The sequence below is a fragment of the Lissotriton helveticus genome, chromosome 7 (genome assembly GCF_964261635.1).
Source record: "Lissotriton helveticus chromosome 7, aLisHel1.1, whole genome shotgun sequence".
NCBI classification, from domain to species: Eukaryota; Metazoa; Chordata; class Amphibia; order Caudata; family Salamandridae; genus Lissotriton; species Lissotriton helveticus.
In genome coordinates, this window is record NC_136068.1 from 585,687,104 (window position 1) to 585,709,756 (window position 22,653).

Genomic DNA, 22,653 nt, shown 5'->3' on the forward strand with positions numbered 1-22,653 from the left:
CCCAAACTATATGAAGAGCCTTGGTTTCAATATTAAGGCCGGTTTGAAACTTGAAAACAAATCTTCACAACAGTGGCCACATATTGCTTTGTACTAAAAAAGTTTAAACGGATTCTTAGACTTATCCCACAAGATGCCAAAAGATTAGTGGGTTCTGTAGGCATGGCAAGGTGGAACTCGCTGTACCTGGCTCTGCATCTTCATTCACACTTGGGGTCTTTTCAGAAGAATTTTAAAATCCATCTACTTGAAACCTAATGTCTTATTACTTACCGGTAATCTTCGTTACCCCGATTGGGGTCCTCCCTGTCCCAGTCCTCTATCCTCTGTGTTTGTGTCGGAGTCTTGTTGATAACAGGCATGGTGGTAGGTGGGAGGGGCTTATGTAAGCTTTTGAATACTGGCGTTGTGATTGGGTGGGTGGAGGCAGGATTGCCTCACGTTGTAAGGACTGGGACGGGGAGGACCCATGAGGGGGTAATATCAGAGACTACACTCTATCTACAACCAGATTATGAATCTTTTCGTGTCAGGATACCACCAGTTAAACCTGCACTCAATAAATGTTATTTCATCCATTCATTCATCTTTGTTTTCAATTTTGATACCTCATGCGCCGTGGTGTTATAAATTGTCATATATCATCAAAAAACGTTTGCCATTTCTTGCTGTCATCTCCTCACCCTAGATTACAGCAATTTACTTTATTTCGGTCTCCTTAAATTTCTCTTAATTTTCTTGTTGCTCATAGAAAACTCTGCTGCCCATCTTATTCTCGGCGTCAGATACTGTGACCTCAGAGATCACGTAGTAGCCTAAAGAATATAATTGTAATTTAATATATCCCTAACATGCGGTTGAGGCTTTAGGACCCGGTTTCCTGTAGGCCAAGTTTCACCTCTCCGGCCAGTCTTCCCGCCTCGCTGTGCTCACTGGACTTAACCTCTGTTGCACCAAAATGGGTCTTAGGTCTTTGTTCTACCTGGCTCTAGATTAATGGAAACCTTTACATGCAGCCTGAGTACTCTTAGTTCTATAAAAACGAAAAATCTGGTATTAAAACTGTACATTTAAAATTAGACTTGCTGTCCTTCCTTTAACCTTCTACTAGTGTTCAAAACCAGAAAACCCTCAAATCAGATCGAAAGAAAGATTTGTTTGTCGATCTAAATAACCTAACCAGAGACACTAGGTCTCTCTCCAAGGGGCACACTCAAACTAGGTGTTTTTTAACGCCTTCAAGAGTGGGTAGAGCTTATATAGCTGCTGCAAATCTTCTGGGAGAAGATTCCACCACGGCTTACGATGATTGGGAAGGTTTTACCCACTGGCTTTTTCTGATGCTCAGCGGATGACCAATTTCAGACTTTTCCTGGGGTGCTAAGGGGTAAAACAGTGCATTGTGTAACTGGAAGTGTTGACAAATAGAGATTTTTGAGCCAGAATCAATATTTTGAATTAAATTCACATAATGCATGCAAATTCCACAGGCACGAAGAAACATAAGCATGCTCTGGTAAATTAAAAACTACTCTGGCGCTGGAATCCGGAAACACCCGAAGGTTGTTGACAATGGACTTCGAAGTCCCTCCTAGCAAAGCGTTTCCATAGTATATTTTGTAACCAGCGATGGTTCTACCAATAGTTGACCGATCTTCTTGAGATAACATATCACAAGATTTAGATGGAAACATAAGGCGACAGAGGACTATGTAATATGATTTACCTTTGTGGCCAGTACAAGCCACTTGTCAAAAAATATCCTGGGGCTTTATCTTTCTCTTGAATATCAACATTATCTACCCGAAAGGAATGGTGCCCCAAGCTTTGTGTTTTTAGCCATCGCTCAGTACGAATGAGCAAGAATTTTGTTTTACTGCACCTCCTATTCATCATGTTTTGGATGGTTAAATACGCCATGGCCTCTCGCGTATGGTCCACAGCAGGTTTTTGGACAATTGATACACAATCTGAGTATCATATGCAGAATTTGGAAAATCGGCTTCAAGATTGACTAGGAGCTGAGGTAGAGGCTGAACATATATGCTGAAAAGAAGGGGGAACAAACAGGAACCTTGAGGCATCCCATAGTGGACTGCAATTGTCTTGGCCGATGGATGATCTACGGCCACCTTAGCTTTTCAACCAGGCTGGAAGGAGTTCATCCTCTTTAGTGGCGACTCTGACTCCTTCGACACTGACGCCAGTCTGTCCACAACGTATTGTGATCAACGGTGTCAAAACCTGTAAGGAGTTCCAGCAATATCAAGATCCCAGAGTCCGCTACCTTCCAAATAGTGTACTGGATATCAATTAATGGGGATTCTGTCCCTCTGTGAGGACGAAAGCCTAGTTTTTTTGGGTGACAAAATGCAGTTCTATTCAACATTCAATTGGAGCTGCATTGTGGCCAAAGAACACGAGTCCGGATGGAAGATTTGTGGATCCATCTCATCACGCACGCTTTTCAGGTGGGGCGAAACCCATGAGTCCTTCATTACTATTGTTTCTCTAACTAATAAATCTGGCCATCTTATTAAAACCCTACTTAGTCTGGTGGACAAGCAAGCACCTCGAGATACAGAATACGATTTAAGTAACTCATAATCATAATCTCCCGAAAGGAGATGGTTGAATGATACAGCGGCGCACAGGGTTCAGGATGAAATTAAAGGTGCTCACTCTTGCACCTCCAGGGTGAGTATGATTCTTTTCTGCACTCTTACTGACAGGTTCAACAGTGGGAGTACAGCAGAGCAGTCGACCTCCTCGGCTGGTGGGCCATAGACCCAAACACCCCAGTGGTGGAGCCGCCCCTGACGTTTAATCAACAGTGCCTCTTCCTCTGCAAGAACCTGTAATTGTTAGTGGTGACTGTGCCTGCTCATTGTGACTGTACTTGTTTATGGAGAGTGTGTCTGCTTATGGGGTGTGTTCCAGTCATGGTGACTCTCACTGCCCATGGTGACTTTCCCTTATGTCCTTGCTTTCAACAGGTGCCCGGTCCAGCACGCAAATAGACTGCATCAACGCCAAGAATCTGTGCCTGCAGGAAGCATCCTGCAATGCCAGCTACCACCTGTTTGAGCAGTGCCAGTCTGGTGCCAACCATGGTGAAACGCCGCAGAAGGAATGCCTGGAAGCCAAAAGAACACTCCACCGAAGCTTCCTCGGGATGTGCAAGTGTCCACGCACGATTAGCCGAGAGAAGCAGTGCCTGGGGATCTACTGGGCTGTTCACCCAGACTTCACCACAGGTAAAGGATATCCTGGGTGAGGGTGGGGGATGGCTTTTACATCTTTACCCCAGGGGAACAGACACCCTTCTGTAATGACCTGGGAATGGAGTCCAGTGATGGCTACAGTCTACCAGGCTCTGCAACGCATCTTCACCCTGTGTAATGATGAACAAACCTCTTCTTGTCCAAATCTGGTGTTAACGAGGCTGGGATTTACCAAAGAATGCTTGCAGAGTCCAGTGGCGGCTGGCAATAGTAAGGGCGTTGGTGGGGGCGGGTGGTGCGGGGTTGGGGGACGTCGACAGACGACGGAATAGGTCAAATAAAATAAATAAAACCACTTACCTTGCGCTCGCCGCATTGCGGAGTCAGCAATGCACGCAAAGTAAGTGGTTTTATTTATTGTTTCATTTAATTTTACCTATCCCGTCGTCTGTCACAATCCCTCCCGCCTCATCACTCTTGTCTGTGCCGGCTGCCACTGGCAGAGTCCCGCATGGTGTGTGGTTCTTCTCTGGTGGTGTCCATGCACTCTGTCAGTGCCGGTCGGCACAGGCAAGAGCGGTAGGACGGGGGCGGGGTGGGGGAGTCGATGGGATAAGTAAAAAGAAATAAAACCACTTACCTTGCGTTTGCTTCATCAAGTGGTTTTATTTATTTATTTAATTAAATTTTTACCTATCCCATCATCTGTCGACTTCCCCCACCCCACTCCGCAGCCTCACCACTCTTACCTGTGCCGGCTGCCACTGCACTCTGTTCATCGCCCAGTGGTTTCAAGACAGTTAGGTCTGGACTTCTTATTGCTGAACCTCACTGTGACGAGGCCACGGCTTCCTTAGAATGGTGGCGGCCATTGCTTGATCGTGTATTATGTTATGGTATCGCCTAACGTTTACCCTGAAATCCCCCTTGGGTTCACAGAACACCCACAGTGGCCATGCAGCTGTTCTCCAACGCTATATCACTTCAAGTTATGCTATTTTGCTTTGTATATCACATGGAAAATCTGATGTGGTGCGGCCAAGGACTGTTTAATGAACAGCCGCGCAGGCGCAGTGCAGATCCGATCGCTTATTTTTTTGCTTTTTCCACTGTCTGAAGTGCATTCATTTAATCAGTTATTTCTCTGAGTTAGTACATGATTTTCAGATGGTGCAGCTTGGAAAGAGCCAAGAGTGCTTCTGAACTGTACTCTGAAAATCATGCACCAACTCAGAGATAACTGAATGTACTTTAGACAGTGAAAGCACATACAAATATGTGCTGGGCTGTGCTCTCTGCCAGGGCAACTGTTCATTATACAGATATTTAAGAGGGTGATCCCATTAATGTGAATAGAGAAGAAAACACTGTTGCAGGTTTGCAAAGCGGGTGACCGTACAGAAGTCAATGGAGGCATATTGCTTTTTAGGAGGGTGAATATTATTCAAAAGAGGGTGACACCTGCCAAGAGAGAATGAGATGACATGTTTAATATAAGCTGACAAGGTGTCTTCTATCTGAGTACCATTTTATTTGATATATACCAACACTTATAAAATCCATCAACTCTAAAGGGCACAGGAGTAGCGGTAAGTGGTATTTAAAAGCCCAGGGCCTTATATAGCAGAAGGCGTTAAAGGGACAGCTGCCAAAAAAAGCTGGATGCTCTCCTGCCCTCCTCTGCCTCTGCACGGCTCATTAGTAGTGCAGAGAATTCAATGTTTCTGGTGGGGGAACCACTGCCTGGAGGAACTCTGTTAGGATGATGAGCCTGAATCAGGTGGAAACGGCGTCATTGCTTCGGAGCGGCCACCCAATTTAGGACAGTCGAGCCTCTCTGAAACCTCTGACACATGATCTTTTTGTCAAGGACCACCATGGAAACCATGCTGATCCTAGACAAAAAAAATTCTGAAATATCCTCCATGCGCTCGGAAGAAAGTCCCAGCAAGAGGGGCCATTAAGTATGTTTTTTAGAAGAAGGTTCCCCACTTTGGGCGTTGTCTTTAGGAATAACGTAAGTGATGACGTTCCCCATGATGGCATGGCAGGTCAGCTCACACCAGGCATGCTGGAGCTCCTTGGGGAAAATGTCTGCAATGAGGTTGACATCAGTAAATTTGGTGGCCTGGCAGCAGCAGGCATGGTGGAGGCATATGATATCATTTTGGGTATGTATAGACCAGATCCTACCTTGATAGGAGGTATTCCTAACTCTGGTTCCATTTTGCCTCTCTAGGGTTTCTGGACTTGGAGGACTCGCCGTATGAGGTGACAGAGGTGGAACAGCCCAGCACCACGGACTTCTCGCGCCTGGCTGCAGTGCTCTCCGGTATGACCAGACTAGTCTAGCCCAGGATCACATAGGGTTAGAATTCAGGCTTTCAACAAAAGATTCTGGAATTAATAAATTCATGAACCAATGATCAAATGAATGGGCAATGCTTAACGCGGCTAACACCACAGACTTCGAAGAACTGTCTGTGGTCTCAATGAATAGATACTTACATGCATGGATCAAAGAAGGCATTTCCCTAGCTTAACAGTACTGACATCTCATGCCTAAACTGTCCCACTTTCAGATATGATTAAATAGATTAATGATTACACATATCTAGCCCAGTTTCGCAAACCTCTCTCACCAGGCCACCTTGTTCTTCTGTGAATGCAGGGCTACTGCCTTCTACAGGACAACAAAAAGATTTTTCCAGGGCATAGGTCATCGCTCTTTTACCCGAATGGTATCCAGCATCACACAGTGGCGGTGCATCCATTAGGGCACAGGGGCGTTGATCCACAAGTCGCCCACGAACGCAGCTCCCGCGGCGGCTCTGACTGAAGTAAACTAACCATGCATGTCATTTAGCATGACGCCGAACTGCCCACCCCCTTCAGAGCCTGAAGGGGGTGGGCGGTCCGGCGTCATGCTGACTGACATGCATTGTCAGGCCAGGGAATGGCACGGAGCACACACCAGGGATCAGCACAAGTGCACATGCTGGGTTGAGGTCGGAGAATTTTTCCGACCAGCCCAGTAATGCGCACTATTGTTGAGTCTGGCTGGCGGCTGCGCATTAGGAGAGCGAGGGTTGATCATCACCGCAACCCTCTGTCTCCTAATGGGCAGGTGGCGTCGAGTATCCATGCTAAGCCAATCCTGGTGCTGCTGGAGCCGCGTCAGTATTGGCTGAGAGGGGTTGTGACGCGGCTGTTCCTGTACGTGCCAACGCTGGACCCCGGTCCAGGAGCAGTAGCAGAGGCGGCGTGGAGTGTCAGGTAAGTTCGTTTTCTTTTTATTTTAATTTAACATTGACCAATTGTACGCACAGTTCATACATTGTGGTGACAAGTCTTAGACGGCTGCTAGAATATTTATATGGCCAGGACAATTGTTATGCAGTGGGACATTTCTTATGCCTTGCCAGTTCATACATGAAGGGAAGAGCTCATATAAGGCGGGAAAAGTCCTTATACTGTCTGGATAGTTTTTAAATACCATGGGCGGTTTATACCTGGCATGAGAGTTCTTATTTGACATGCAGAGTGTGTGAATGTTCAGGCAGTGCTTATATGGCAATGGCATGGAGGATTCTTCTATGTATAGGACGTTCTAACGAGATGGAGAATACAAGTATGTACAGGGAGTGGTTATGTGGCATGGGGATGCTTGTAGTTCTGTTGAGGTGGTTATTATATGGCAAGGAAAACGCTTGCAGGCATAGGGAGTTCTTACGTGGTATAAAGAAAATTGTATCTATGGGGAATTGTTATATGGCAAGGAGAATGCCTGTATGCATAGGGAGTTCTTATACTGTACAATCAGCGAGTGCATGGTGTAGAGGATTCTTCTATGAGAGCGCACTTGTGCGGCACCGGCTCTTCTGAGGAGCGGAGACAGTGTTTACATGGCATGGATACTTCTTATGTGATAAAGAGTGTTTTATGTGGTGTGGACAATGTTGGAGGAGGCGTTGCTGCTACTCTGCCATCTAAGTGTAATACCTGGTCCACCATAAACAAACCGACCTGACGCTCACATTTCAGTCCACTTTCTAGAAACACCATCACATTCAAAAACATACACAGAATATGCCGTAGGATGTTAAAGCAGGGCAGGACAGCAGAGATGTTCTGGTGCAGGCATGGTGTAACTCTAGTTGCAATTAATATGTGCATAGAAGCAGACTTTGTGTAGATCTGTGGGATGTGGCGCAAGCGGCTTATGGTGCAGGCAGCTGTGGTGTAGCATGCAGTGGGTGGAGGCACAGGCAGTAATGATGCAACAGTTTGCGGCACAGCCATGCGGTGGGTGCAGGCAGATTTTAAACAAGCTGTCATGGTTCAGAAAGTCATGGATGGGGGCAGATATTCTAAGTGCTCCTATTGCTCTATTAACCTTCCTGCTTCCTCAAATTTGCTTGAAAATGCAGCACGTATGCACTCTTTTTTTCAAAAATTTCTCGGGGGGAGAACCCCCACAAATCCCCTGTAAGTTGTTCGGGCAAGCTTGCTGCGCTCGCTCACCGCGGTGCAGTACGCCAATAATTTTATGCCTCACCACTTTCAAATGTCACCAGCCGCCACTGGCATCACATCGTGACCATTGGCAGACCTCTACAGATCTGGGAGGCATGACACTTCTTATTGGGTCATAAATAGTGTCTGTGACTGGGGCTTGCTATTCCTGGGTTTTGATTGAGTCAGTAATAGAAGCTGTTGTTCCTCTCTACTGATTGGGCAATTCACAAGGGAGTGCTGGGCAATTCACAAGGGAGTGCTCTGCTGAGGAGGTCGTTTTGAAGTTCTAATTGGCCAGGTAATTGTCTGTTGTTTCTGAGTTTGGATGTGGGAGGGGCTTCTTCATTTGGTTTCACATTGACATATTATTAGTAACTGTTGCTCTACTGTTCTGAGTGGATCAATTAGTAGGCAGTGGGGGTCCTAACTTTCACTTTGGTCATTAATAATAGTTAATTTTTTATGGTTTCTGATTGGGCCATAAGCAGTCATGGCCCGTGCAGGTAAGAGCAATGGGGCGGTGGGGCCGGGTTGGGGGTATTTGACAGACGACCACAAGTGAGAATTAAAAAAATAATAATTTTCCCTCGCGAGTGGAGGCCCATTTGTGGGCTTGAAATGTCTCAGCGGCACATAACTGAGGCACCCACAAACCAACGCGGACTCATTCGAGTCGCCCAATGGAGGGCTCATGTTTTTATGTGGGAGGTGGGGCCTCTATGCCAAAATGACTGTCTCGCCTCTGAAGAGTGCAATGAGCACAAAACGCGCCAGGCGTGAATCGACAGGCATGCTTTAAACTGGGTCCGCCCGCCAATCAGTTTTTACCTCATGAAAGTTGCTGCAGTGGCTGTCAGAGTGCTGCTTCACAACTGGGAACCTTGGAGCTTTGATTTATACGCGGCCTCCCAGCCGCGGGAGATGCACCACCCGGAAATTTGGGGCCACGGAGCTCCGAACCACGGAGTCTCAATGTGGAGGCATCCATAGAGGACTGACAAGCCGGATGTGTGAGTGGAGGCCCATTGTTGGGCTTGAAACGTCTCAGACAGTGGCACATAACTGAGGCACACACTACAAGACCCACAAACCAATGCAGACTCATTCGAGTCGCCCAATGGAGGGCTCATATTTTTAAGTGGGAGGTGTGGCCTCTATGCCAAAATGACTGTCGTGCCTCTGAAGAGTGCAATGAGCATGAAACACGTCAGGCGTGAATTGACAGGTATGCTGTAAACTGGATCCGCCCGCCGATCCGGCTTTTACCTCATGAAGGTTGCTGCAGTGGATGTCAGAGTGCGTCTCCACAGGTGGGAACCTTGGAGCTTTGATTTATACGCGGCCTCCCAGCGGTGGGAGATGCACCACTTGGAAATTTAGGGCCACGGAGCTCCGAACCACGGAGTCTCAATGTGGAGGCATCCATGGAGGATTGACAAGCTGGATGTGCGAGTGGATGCCCACTGGTGGACTTGAAAAGTCTCAAATAGCGGCACATAACTGAGGTACACACTACAAGACCCAGAAACCAGCGCAGACTCATTGGAGTCGTCCAATGGAGTGCTCATATTTTTAAGTGGGAGGTGTGACCTCTGTGTCAAAATGACTCTCCCCCGTCTGAAGAGTGCAATGAGCACAAAACGCGTCAGGCGTGAATCAACAGGCATGCTGTAAACTAGATCTGCTCGCCAATCCGGCTTTTACCTCATGAAGGTTGCTGCTGTGGATGTCAGAGTGCGTCTCCACAGATGGGAACCTTGGAGCTTTGATATATATATCCGTTCACCGGACGAAACGCGTCATGTCTATTTGGTGGAATAAAATCACACAATAGAAACTACTTGCCGTGTGGGTCGTGTCCTGATTTGTGCTGTCGAGCACTTGGAAGTCGGGGATTGTTCTTGTATATATATATATATATATATATATATATACACATCAAACATTCGTCTTCGAACAAAGACGCAATCTCATGCAGGTACTACTATGATTTATTTTGAAAAAACAGCAAGATCTTCAAAGTGCTTCAAGACTGACTGTGTCTTTGTTCGAGGACAAGCTTTTGATGTATATAAAATATATATATATATATATATATATATATATATATATATATAATCCAAAGTGCCCTGAAGCAATAGGGGGTCACACAACAGAGCCTCGCCATGCGGCTCCTTAATGCAGCCTGCCTTCCTGCTCTTTTTAATGATCCCAATTGCCTACGCGTTTCGAGGAAAAACCTCTTCTTCTCGGGCTTGCCAGCAATGATACACCTGAGCCTCGCACTCCTTTCACTCTGCAGCTTTAATAAATTGCATCACTGCCCCTCAGTGGGCGTGTACTCCGTGCAGGTCTTGATGTGTGCTGGGACATGGAGTCCTGAATGCGAGCGTTATTGTTCCCTTGCAGTAAGTTCAAATGTCTCATTGATTATTAAGGCACATTTTAATCCTGTAGTAGGTTTTTAGCATTATGGCAGACTTAATTTAGCATATTTAGGCACTGTGCTGATAATGTCTTGGTTCGTGCAAAACAACAGCCTCACCCTGCTGGTATGTGGAATTCTCCTCCAGCTTTCGCGGCGATGGTGCTCTTCCTCACGGCCAGGCTGCCGTGTTAATTTTTATAATCCAAAGTGCCCTGAAGCAATAGGGGGTCACACAACAGAGCCTCGCCATGCGGCTCCTTAATGCAGCCTGCCTTCCTGCTCTTTTTAATGATCCCAATTGCCAACGCGTTTCGAGGAAAAACCTCTTCTTCTCGGGCTTGCCAGCAATGATACACCTGAGCCTCGTACTCCTTTCACTCTGCAGCTTTAATAAATTGCATCACTGCCCCTCAGTGGGCGTGTACTCCGTGCAGGTCTTGATGTGTGCTGGGACATGGAGTCCTGAATGCGAGCGTTATTGTTCCCTTGCAGTAAGTTCAAATGTCTCATTGATTATTAAGGCACATTTTAATCCTGTAGTAGGTTTTTAGCATTATGGCAGACTTAATTTAGCATATTTAGGCACTGTGCTGATAATGTCTTGGTTCGTGCAAAACAACAGCCTCACCCTGCTGGTATGTGGAATTCTCCTCCAGCTTTCGCGGCGATGGTGCTCCTCCTCACGGCCAGGCTGCCGTGTTAATTTTTATAATCCACAGTGCCCTGAAGCAATAGGGGGTCACACAACAGAGCCTCGCCATGCGGCTCCTTAATGCAGCCTGCCTTCCTGCTCTTTTTAATGATCCCAATTGCCAACGCGTTTCGAGGAAAAACCTCTTCTTCTCGGGCTTGCCAGCAATGATACACCTGAGCCTCGCACTCCTTTCACTCTGCAGCTTTATTAAATTGCATCACTGCCCCTCAGTGGGCGTGTACTCCGTGCAGGTCTTGATGTGTGCTGGGACATGGAGTCCTGAATGCGAGCGTTATTGTTCCCTTGCAGTAAGTTCAAATGTCTCCAGCAGGGTGAGGCTGTTGTTTTGCACGAACCAAGACATTATCAGCACAGTGCCTAAATATGCTAAATTAAGTCTGCCATAATGCTAAAAATCTACTACAGGATTAAAATGTGCCTTAATAATCAATGAGACATTTGAACTTACTGCAAGGGAACAATAACGCTCGCATTCAGGACTCCATGTCCCATCACACATCAAGACCTGCACGGAGTACACGCCCACTGAGGGGCAGTGATGCAATTTAATAAAGCTGCAGAGTGAAAGGAGTGCGAGGCTCAGGTGTATCATTGCTGGCAAGCCTGAGAAGAAGAAGTTTTTCCTCGAAACGCGTTGGCAATTGGGATCATTAAAAAGAGCAGGAAGGCAGGCTGCATTAAGGAGCCGCATGGCGAGGCTCTGTTGTGTGACCCCCTATTGCTTCAGGGCACTTTGGATTATAAAAATTAACACGGCAGCCTGGCCGTGAGGAGGAGCACCATCGCCGCGAAAGCTGGAGGAGAATTCCACATACCAGCAGGGTGAGGCTGTTGTTTTGCACGAACCAAGACATTATCAGCACAGTGCCTAAATATGCTAAATTAAGTCTGCCATAATGCTAAAAACCTACTACAGGATTAAAATGTGCCTTAATAATCAATGAGACATTTGAACTTACTGCAAGGGAACAATAACGCTCGCATTCAGGACTCCATGTCCCAGCACACATCAAGACCTGCACGGAGTACACGCCCACTGAGGGGCAGTGATGCAATTTAATAAAGCTGCAGAGTGAAAGGAGTGCGAGGCTCAGGTGTATCATTGCTGGCAAGCCCGAGTAGAAGAGGTTTTTCCTCGAAACGCGTTGGCAATTGGGATCATTAAAAAGAGCAGGAAGGCAGGCTGCATTAAGGAGCCGCATGGCGAGGCTCTGTTGTGTGACCCCCTATTGCTTCAGGGCACTTTGGATTATAAAAATTAACACGGCAGCCTGGCCGTGAGGAGGAGCACCATCGCCGCGAAAGCTGGAGGAGAATTCCACATACCAGCAGGGTGAGGCTGTTGTTTTGCACGAACCAAGACATTATCAGCACAGTGCCTAAATATGCTAAATTAAGTCTGCCATAATGCTAAAAACCTACTACAGGATTAAAATGTGCCTTAATAATCAATGAGACATTTGAACTTACTGCAAGGGAACAATAACGCTCGCATTCAGGACTCCATGTCCCAGCACACATCAAGACCTGCACGGAGTACACGCCCACTGAGGGGCAGTGATGCAATTTAATAAAGCTGCAGAGTGAAAGGAGTGCAAGGCTCAGGTGTATCATTGCTGGCAAGCCCGAGAAGAAGAGGTTTTTCCTCGAAACGCGTTGGCAATTGGGATCATTAAAAAGAGCAGGAAGGCAGGCTGCATTAAGGAGCCGCATGGCGAGGCTCTGTTGTGTGACCCCCTATTGCTTCAGGGCACTTTGGATTATAAAAATTAACACGGCAGCCTGGCCGTGAGGAGGAGCACCATCGCCGCGAAAGCTGGAGGAGAATTCCACATACCAGCAGGGTGAGGCTGTTGTTTTGCACGAACCAAGACATTATCAGCACAGTGCCTAAATATGCTAAATTAAGTCTGCCATAATGCTAAAAACCTACTACAGGATTAAAATGTGCCTTAATAATCAATGAGACATTTGAACTTACTGCAAGGGAACAATAACGCTCGCATTCAGGACTCCATGTCCCAGCACACATCAAGACCTGCACGGAGTACACGCCCACTGAGGGGCAGTGATGCAATTTAATAAAGCTGCAGAGTGAAAGGAGTGCGAGGCTCAGGTGTATCATTGCTGGCAAGCCCGAGAAGAAGAGGTTTTTCCTCGAAACGCGTTGGCAATTGGGATCATTAAAAAGAGCAGGAAGGCAGGCTGCATTAAGGAGCCGCATGGCGAGGCTCTGTTGTGTGACCCCCTATTGCTTCAGGGCACTTTGGAATATATATATATATATATATATATATATACACACACACACACACAATCACATGTACATATATATTAAATGATACTATATATATATTGTATGCTTAAAATGTTTAAATCTGACTATTCTATGTATGAACAAATATATCTATATATGTATACACACCTGGGCTCCCACTAGAGACGCAACTGAGGTTCCTTGGCTGAGTCCAGAAGCAGAGCGGTTGTTTCTGGGGTTACATCTCTGTGAAGTAACCCTAAAATTCAAGCCTGGCGGCGCCTTTCCCGCCTGAGAGGGAAGGACTTTCGGAAATGTCCCCGCGAGGGGCTAAATAACCTATGCTTTTAATGTCGCAGCTACCTTAATTTAATGACTACGCTCAGCGTACACATAAAACCCGGGATTTATGAGGGGCTGTCCCTGGATTTCAGCTCACATTATCAACTGTGTCTTCCCAGGAGCAGCTGGCATATGTCTGCTGCATGTGCTTGGAACATTGGCCCACACGTCATCTCTTGGCTGTGTGATAATACTGTGTGTGGATGTAAGTAAGATTTAATGCCGTGCTTTAAGATTAAGACATAAACAAAGATTCCCGTTTGCCTCAGTACAGCAAGTAGTCTTCATGGCCGCCCAAAACTCCCATCCTTAGGTACAGCATTAGGCGGTAGTGATGAGTGGGGTGTGGGTGTTCAGTGACGAAGAAAGCATAGTTTATTCACAAATAAAGCTGAAGGCAGAAAAACTGCAAAGTACATAAACATTGACAAAGTCAATAGGTCTTGCCTATGCAGGAGCTATTAGCTCTGCCAATGTGTTTTAGACATGTTGTACACCAGTGTGGCTGCTGTTCAGCATGGCTAAAAGTTAATGGCTTAGAGGAGAGTATCGTGGAGTGGGGTGTTGTAGAGTGTAGCGGCGCAGAGTGGAGTAGAGTGTCCTAGAGTAGAGTACAGTGAAGCAGGGACGGTTCCTCTACTATGGCCGAGGAGCATCGCCCCACTGTTTTTAAGCAGTGCACTGCAAAGGAAACATAAAATGATAATAACTTTGAGTTATGATCATTTTATGTGTCCTGTTGCTTTGCGGGCGGGTAGGTGGGCGGGGCTGCTCTGCTCTCGGAGCAGGGCAGGGGAGGAGTGGTTTGCCCACTCCTAAGTGGGCAATGACTGGTTGGCCCTCTTGTGCCGCCCAAACCAGTCATGCGCACTTTCCCCATTCACCATGCAGACTGCATTATAGCCTGCGTGGAGAACAAGCCCAGGCCCCCATTCCATGGTTGAGCGTCGAACCAGGATACTCAAAACCAATCACAACGCTGCATTGCAGCTTTGTGATTGGTCAGGGAAGCCTTTTCAATGCTTCCTGTGCCTCAGAGAGCAGGAGAAGAGACAATGGACTGCTGTAGCAAGGTAAGTGTTTCTTTTACTCTTTTTTATCATTCCCCCTACGCCCCCTCATGACTCTGCCCCCTCCACCCACGTGTCTGCACCTGCCTCGCCACCCGCGACCCATGCCTGACTCCCCTACAGAGGTATAAAGTGGAGTGGCATGGAGTGAAGTGTCATCGACTGTCGTAGAGTGGAGTGTTGTGGGGTAGAGTGGAGCGTTATGGAGTAGAGTGGAGTAGAGCGTCATAGAGTAGAATGGAGTGTCTTAGAATGGAGTGTCTAAGAGTGGAATGTCATAGAGTGGAGTAAAGTGGAGCAAAGTGTCCTAGAGTGAAGTGGCATAGGATGGCGTAGAGTGAATTAAAGTGTTGTAGAGTGGAATGTTGTAGAGTGTCGTAGAGGGTCATAGATTGGAGGGGTGTAGAGTGGGGGAATAGAGTGGAGGGGTGTAGAATAGTGTTGAGTAATGTGTTGTAGAGTGTAGGGGCGCATAGTGTCATGGAGTGGAATAGAGTGTCGCAGAGTGGCAAAGAGTGTCGAAGAGTGGAGGGTAATAGAGTGGAGTGGCATAGAGTGGAGGAACATCGATTGAAAGGCGTCACGTGGCATTGAGGTTTGTAGAGTGGAGTGTCGTACAGCAGAGAGTCATAGACCGGTGGGCATAGAGTGAAGGGGCATAGAGGGGAGTGGTGTAGTGTAGCAATGAGTGGAGTAAAGTGGTGTAGAGTAGAGTGGCATGGAGTAACTTAGAGTGTTGTAGATTGGAGTGTCATAGAGTGGAGTGTTGTAGAGTGGAATGGCATAGGGTGGAATAGGGTCATGGAGTGGTGTGGCGTAGATTGGAGAAGAGTGCCCTACGGTTAAGTAGCATAGAGTGGCTTAAAGTGAAGTGAAGCAAAGTGGCGTGGTGTAGAGTACAGTGCAGCCGCGGCACGTGGAGGTAAGAGTGGTGGGGCCGGGTAGGGGGGATTTCCCTTGCCTTCGTCCGTCAAAATACCCTCCCCCCCGCCCCCACACCTGGCCCCACCGCTCTTACCTGCACAGGCCGCGGCTGGTACAGTGGTGTGGTGTATAGTGTCATAGAATGGAATGATGTAGAATGGAGGAACCTTGAGTGGAGTATCACAGGGTGCTTTGGTATAGAGTGGAGTGGAGTGTTGTAGCGTAGTGTGATGTAGATTGGAGTGGAGTAGAGGGGAGTGGCATAGCATAGAGAGGAGTAAAGTGTGATAGGGTGGAGTGGCATAGCATGGAGTGTCGTAGAGTGTAATAAAGCCCAGTGGAGTGGCACAGAGTGCCATAGTGTGTTGTAGAGTGTCATACAGTAGTGTACAGTGGAATGGCATAGAGTGTTGTGGAGTGCCGTAGAGTAAAGTGTTGTAAAGTTTAGTGGAATAGAGTGATGTAGAGTAGAGTAGAGTGTTATAAAGTGGATTGGAATAGAGTGTCACTGAATGAAGTATTGTAGAATGGAGTGGGGTAGAGTGGAGTATCTTGGAGTGGAGTGTTGTAGAGTGGAGCAGCATATCATAACGTGGTGTAGAGTGTCGTAGAGTTGAGTGTCATCAAGTGGTGTAGAGTGTCATCGAGTGGAGTGTCGTAGAGTGTTGTTGATTGCTGTATATTGGAATGACGTAAAGTGGAATGTCGTAGAGTTGCCTGGCATAGAGTGGCGTAGAGTGGAGTGGCATAGAGGGGAGTAGAATGGCATAGAGTGTCGTATAGTGGCATAGAGCGGAGTACAGTGGTGTATAATATCATAGAGTTGTGTGGAGTGGGAAGTGTCGTAGAGTGTCATAGAGTGGACTGGAATGGTGTAGAGCGTTGTAGAGTGGAGGGATGTAGAGTGGAGAAGAGTGCCATAGAGTGGAGTAGCGTAGAGTGGAATATGCATGGTGTGGTATCATACTGCCATTACAGACTTCCCATTTTCAATTAAAAATGAGCATTAGATTTGCACAGACATACAGTTGTACTGATAAAACTATACAGCGCACAAATGACAATGTGCGGAAATGGCATCACCTAGTGAATCGATTTGTTTGATCATATTGAAATATTTGTTCCAAAAGATACTTCAGAATTACCAAAAATATGCTTCATTTGTGCTTTCCTAAATTTGATATATTCTGAAATATTTGCACAGTTTATTTATAGACATGTATATGTTGCTGTGTGCTATAAAAAAGCCTTTACTTTCACACCTCCAGATTGTCAAATAAATCCTCTCACTTTGAAGTCAGAGAAAGAAAAGTAAACATTAATCTCCCTTGGAAGACAGAGCCTGAAATGTGACCTCTTTCTTTGAATACACAGCAAATGTGACAATATATTAACAAAATGTCAAGGGCTGTTTACAGAAAGCAAGCTTTAGGTCAGCTTTCAGAATGTCCCCAAGAAGTCCATAGCAATCAAACAACTGCGCTGTCTCGTATGCTTCGACCTAAAAAAAACAAGCATTGTCAAAGCCTCTAGGTTTGGGCTTAATGCTCTAACACATGCATTGTTATCAAATTAGAGTTTTTTAGGAACTGTATGAGTTTTTGTAGTACATAGTCATGCATACATTATAATAATTTCGCTTCCAAACTATAAGTAAATGCAATAGGGAAAAATACGTAAAGCAAACTTCTCGTTGGCAAAAACACACATGCATTCTTCATGTCAATTATGTTATATACATTGCTAAGATTCAAAAATAATTATATACACTTTATGGCAAATATTCGTTTCCTGCAGTCGGGTTAGCTCACAGTTCGAACCTGTATACATGGCCCAAGATATATTCATGTATATATAACTTCACAAAGCTAACTTGTTATACTTATAACACTTTACAATACAATTCGATGTCTAATCAGATATCAATTGTGTCTATACCCTATGGATGGGATACTCAAGATTCCATAAAAATAAATATAGCATTTGCTGGGGTTTTCGATTGTTCATTGTTGTCTGGTGTTAGATGGGCCCGTAAACAGTTGAATTATAAGCACATATTTTGCTAAACTCTCAGCAATCTATCAACCATCCTTGCTCTTTTCATTTGGATCTGGTCAGTCTTTGCCCACCCTTCCATATCTTTGATCCATTTATGGATGTTAGGCGGTTTTGCGCTGAACCTGTAAACAGCTGTTCTTCTCTTAGTCAAGAGACTTCTCAAAATTGCAAATTGCACGTTAGAGAACATTACACCAAATTAGAAAGCACAAAGCAAAGTATATTAAGATATCTGTGGCACAAATAGGTAAACATGTTAAGTAATCACAATTTTCTCTTGGATAAAGAATTCCACCAGACCTGCGTTGGTTAACTATTTAGTAAGAACTACCCTACTGAGGTACTCTGAAGTAAATGTCTCATGTTTGCAGACACTACACACAATACCTTGTGGAAAAGTTTACCAAGATGGTGGATTTCCAAGATGGCTGCCGGCTTATTGTGCTCGCTCAGGAGCCTATCCTAGCCTCATCTAGACTACTAATAGTGGCAATAAACTATTTGTGTGGTATTGAGTCTCACTTCTTCTCTTGTGGGTAATCCATGCAGCACTGCAGCCTCTCCTAATCTTCAACGCTAGCACAGCTAGGGCAGCTAATTGGCTCTCAGCCACGGGTGACGTCCATGCCTTGGTGCACAGCATCTCTGTCAATCCCCATTAGCAGAGGAACGGTGTGTCAGAATAAGTGTGACTGAGCGCAGAGAACAAGAACATCAGGTCATGACTGATGTTCTTGTGCAGCAATGCTGTTAAGTTTGATTCCTTTGTCCTGTGAAGGTCATTGGGGGTTGAGATGTAAGGACAGCTGTGAAAGATCTTGTTGGTAGGATTCTGCCACCATTCATGAGTCCTGAAAAGGACAACCAAAGATCAGTTCCTGCAGATGAAGAGGAATTCAGTTGAGGTCACACAGCTTATGGCATGTAAAGACAGTTTTGGCTTTCCTCTCCACATCTGCTATGACCTACTGATATGGAACTGGATCACCAGAAACCTGTGGGGTGGATGCCATTGGACGACAAAGGCTGACAACATGCCACATTTTCAGGACATCCCAATCAGCTTCTATTCCATGCTCCTCTAGTCATAGGCACCTGAACTAGTCCCATTGGTAACGCATCGCACTGACAATGTACATTTCCCCGTGAATTAAGTTACAACTTGAGTTTCTTATCCGATAACCATAATAAGACTTTCCAGAGGCCGGATTAGTCGACAGGTTTAGTTAGGTGTCAACTCAGCAGGAAGTTTCTGGGGATAGGAGGACAAGAGTTGACGACAACAACATCCACATAAATGTCCATGGGCAGGTCTCCACTGTACATGTCTACTTCATCTAGTAACTGCGCGTGGCTCACCCTCGAGGGTGGAAGTTCGAGGTGTTCTTAGTCATGGTGTGACCATCCTTCCACAGGGTAAGCATTGAATCCTTGATATCTGTGATGAGGTATGTGTATGGATCAAATGTAAGGTAATTCCTGAAGGACCCTATGGAACAACCAGAACTATGTCGGCTGGACCGAGGCAAGAGGGCTTGGCTCATCTACTTTGATCTGTGTAGTCTTTCATGCAGTGAGTCCTCCGTGCATCTCTTTGCAATCGGGCTGACTGGCTTGAGAAGTGAAGTGGCATGTTGTTTGGAGTTCTGGTACTTGCCCTCTAAACAGCAGCTCCTCCAGATACTTTCCAGAAGTACTATGAGCAGTTTCTCAAGCGTCTCTCCTCGTATGGCTTAGAATGCTGGAAATGTCCTTCTTTGTGAGCTTGCCGTCTGCACAACTGTCTTCAGCCTTGCCATGAAGTGCTCCACCATGCCACTCACTTGAGGTCATAGTGCAATTATTTTGCTGTGTCGGAACCCCATGTATTCATCAAAATCATAACAGTTTTTTTTAAAGGAAAAAACTAACTTGAGAGCCGCAGGAATGCCGTACATTAAGAGTATTCAATTTGAAGAAGGTATTATCAGTCAGACGTGCTTTGTAATTGCAAAGTCTCAGGGAATAATGTCTACGGGCAGATGCTAGCCAGAAAGATGGAACCAATTGAATCATTGGCTGCTTCTTCTCATATCCGGCTGGCAACAGAGACATATGAAAGGGTTCAAGAGGGATGTATGACTTTACAACGCATACTTTTACAACGCATTTTTTACAACGCAACATCCATTACAACGCATGCCATTACAACAACGAATTTTTAAAAACTACCTTTACAACGCATTCCATTACAACGCATACTATCTTTACATCGCATACCATTACAACACATACCATTACATTGCATGTATGGAAAGAATTGGATAGTGTAGGGGTAAAAATTACTATTCTAACTCCAGTGGGGTGCAACAGTAGGGTAAGTGTTGGATAGTGTAGGGGTAAAAATTACTATTCTTACTCCAGGGGGTGCAACAGTAGGGTAAGTGTTGGATAGTGTAAGGGTACTATGCGTTGTAATGGTATGCGTTGTAATGGTATGTGTTGTAATGACTCCGTTGTAATGACATGCGTTGTAGTGGTATGCGTTGTAGTGTCATGCGTTGTAATGGCATGCGATGTAAGGGATCTTGCGTTGTAAAAGTTTTGTTGTAATGGTAGTGCATTGTAAAAGTTGCGTTGTAAAGGTTGTTTCCCTTCAAGAGCAATGTCTCTACTGAAACTCTAGCAGATATGGCAAGGGCTAAGCATTTCTTCCACCGGCTGGTCAAAATAAGGAAACCACATTTTCTGGAAAATAAGGCCCTGAACAATCTGTTTTAGCTCAGCAGGAGGCTGATCTGAGTGAGAAAGCAGTGATGTTGCAAAATTACTTGAGTTCCTGAAAGTCACACTATCTGTTCGTCTTTTTTAATGTTTTCAGATCCCCCCAGCTTTGAGCCCAGCAAAACAGTAGTGAGTATCTGATCTGCTGCGGCGGCACACATTTTGTATTTTTCAGGCAGCACTACCTAGCAGCTCGCTGAACTACAAAACTCAAGTATCCCCCGTCAATGGGTGGGGAAAGGAGTCAGGGAGTGGAAAGCAGGAGGAAAGTCGCATGGGGTTCCATTCTTTCCCAAGTTTGGGCAAAGTACAGAAATAGTTCTGGAGGGAAAGACCCCATCTTTAGATATGTTGTAGTACTTTAGCCTTGGAGTTGCCAAAAATGGTCACAAGAGCTTGGTGGTCAGCAATGACTGTGAATGAATATCTATAAAGAATCAAATGAAAATGTCATAGCCTCAAATCACAGTGAGAGACTCCATTTTTGTGTAAGAGCTGGAGTATGCTAGTTCTGATTTGGTGAGGCGTGACTGGCACTTCTCAGGAGTACGACTGGGTCTCCTTCATGTTGAGCTAAAATGGTATGTGCATCATTTGGGCTGACATTGATGATAACTGTGGTGAAGAGATTACTTGAAATAGGCCATGCCACTGGCCTTAGATATACAGCATATTATGGTGTCAAAGTTGTTGTGGAAGTCACTAGACCATCAGAAATATTGTCCCAACTTGGCTGAGACCTTAAGAAGGGCACTGAGGTTGTGAAATTTAGGATGTGCCTGGCAAATGAAGCTAGCCATGTGCAGGAAGGAGCACAGGGAGGAGACATTATGTGCCTTCATCACTGAAATGAGAGCGGCCACTTTGTCTGTTTCAAGTCTTAAGCCCTCATGATACAAAGTGTCCATAGAATCTTAGCGAATTTCATTTTACGTATTTGAGAGTGAGGTTGGCAGCATAAGAGCATGCAAACATTGAAAAGAACTTCATTGTGTGTCTTGCTATGTCCTGCCAAAAGCTAAAATATCATCGCTAAAGTTTTGGCTATAAGAGATCCTTGAATCACTTTGCGTTTCTCCTCCAGAAACACCTCAATGGTAGACCACATGACAAAGCTTTAGCCGCTTGTAACTGAAGAGACCAATGTGAGTAGCAAGAGTGTTGATATCCCTTGACTACTCCTCCCGCTCAATCAGTCTTGAATGGATGTATGACGTTACTACGCGGTCTTTACACCGCACTACCATTACAACGCTGGTTTTACAACACAAGTCATTACCACGACTTGCGCTGTAGGGTGCTGGACTTAGGAATAGTATAATTTACTATTCCAACTCCAGCCTACGTACAGTAGGGAAGGTGTTGGAATAGTAAATCTACTATTCCTTAGCCTAGAGCGCCCTCCAGCGCAAGTCGTGGTAACGACTTGCGTTGTAAAAGCAGCGTTGTAATGGTAGTGCGGTGTAAAGACCACGTCGTAATGGATGTTCCCCGTCTTGAATATAGGAAAGACGGTACTCAAAACGGTAGCAGCCCTTGCCCCTTTCAATGATGGTATGCAAAATTCCTTGGTATGGTAGAGGTAGTCTTTCACCGCACGTTGGAAACCCATAGCGTTAGTCTGGACATGTCCTGGGTGTGTTCCGTGTGCTAAGGTCAGAAAGTCTGCCGGTACTCCGGGCTCCTGAAGCAGTTCTTCTCTTCATGTGGATGAATCACACCCAGAAGGGTAGAGGAGACAGACATGGGAAGTTGTGCACTAACCGCAGTGAGAAAGATCATCCTGTAATCCCTAGGCTGGACCGGCACCTGTACTTCAAAATGCATGTCAAGTGCCCTCCCACGCGAAGCATTGCCTCAGAGGCTGCCCACCACTGGGGGTTATGCTGCTGATTGCCGCAATGGTCTCGATGTGACTGAGGGTTCTTGCCGGCCCATCTAGTTATCGCTTCAGCTATATGGTAACGTGCTGTGGCCATGATCAACTGCAAACAAAGGAAACCTTTTTGAACTATGGAGCGGGAGATCAAGGAACATAAGGGGGGCCCTCAAAGAATCACAGCTTACTGAGGAAGAAGGCCTGACCAATGGAGAAAAGGCGCTGATGCGCATGATCAATGTACTGTGGTCAGACCTGGTGGAAAGAACTGTGGAGATTGCTTCTGCTGTGAAAGACCGTGGAGAGGAAGTTGGAAGGCTTCACGGGTAGAGCGGAAAGCATGAGATGTGAACTTCTGAAGACAACGCAAAAGCCATGTGGCTGAGAACGTCGCATGCTGCAACTGAAACCACTGCCCAGTTCTCCGGGTCTTTAAAACTAAAGTGATTGACGGAATCCTTACACTAGATGAGAC

The 22,653-nt window shown here is 45.8% G+C and overlaps 1 protein-coding gene across 1 annotated transcript in view; it reads left to right on the forward strand.

Annotated features, from left to right (window-relative positions):
• GFRA3 (GDNF family receptor alpha 3) overlaps positions 1-22,653 on the forward strand; it is a 117,992-nt gene that overhangs the window by 33,615 nt on the left and 61,724 nt on the right. The window contains exons 2-3 of the mRNA XM_078652715.1: positions 2,997-3,257; positions 5,464-5,556. Of these exons, the coding sequence (XP_078508841.1) occupies positions 2,997-3,257; positions 5,464-5,556 (354 nt within the window). The remainder of the gene's footprint in view (positions 1-2,996; positions 3,258-5,463; positions 5,557-22,653) is intronic.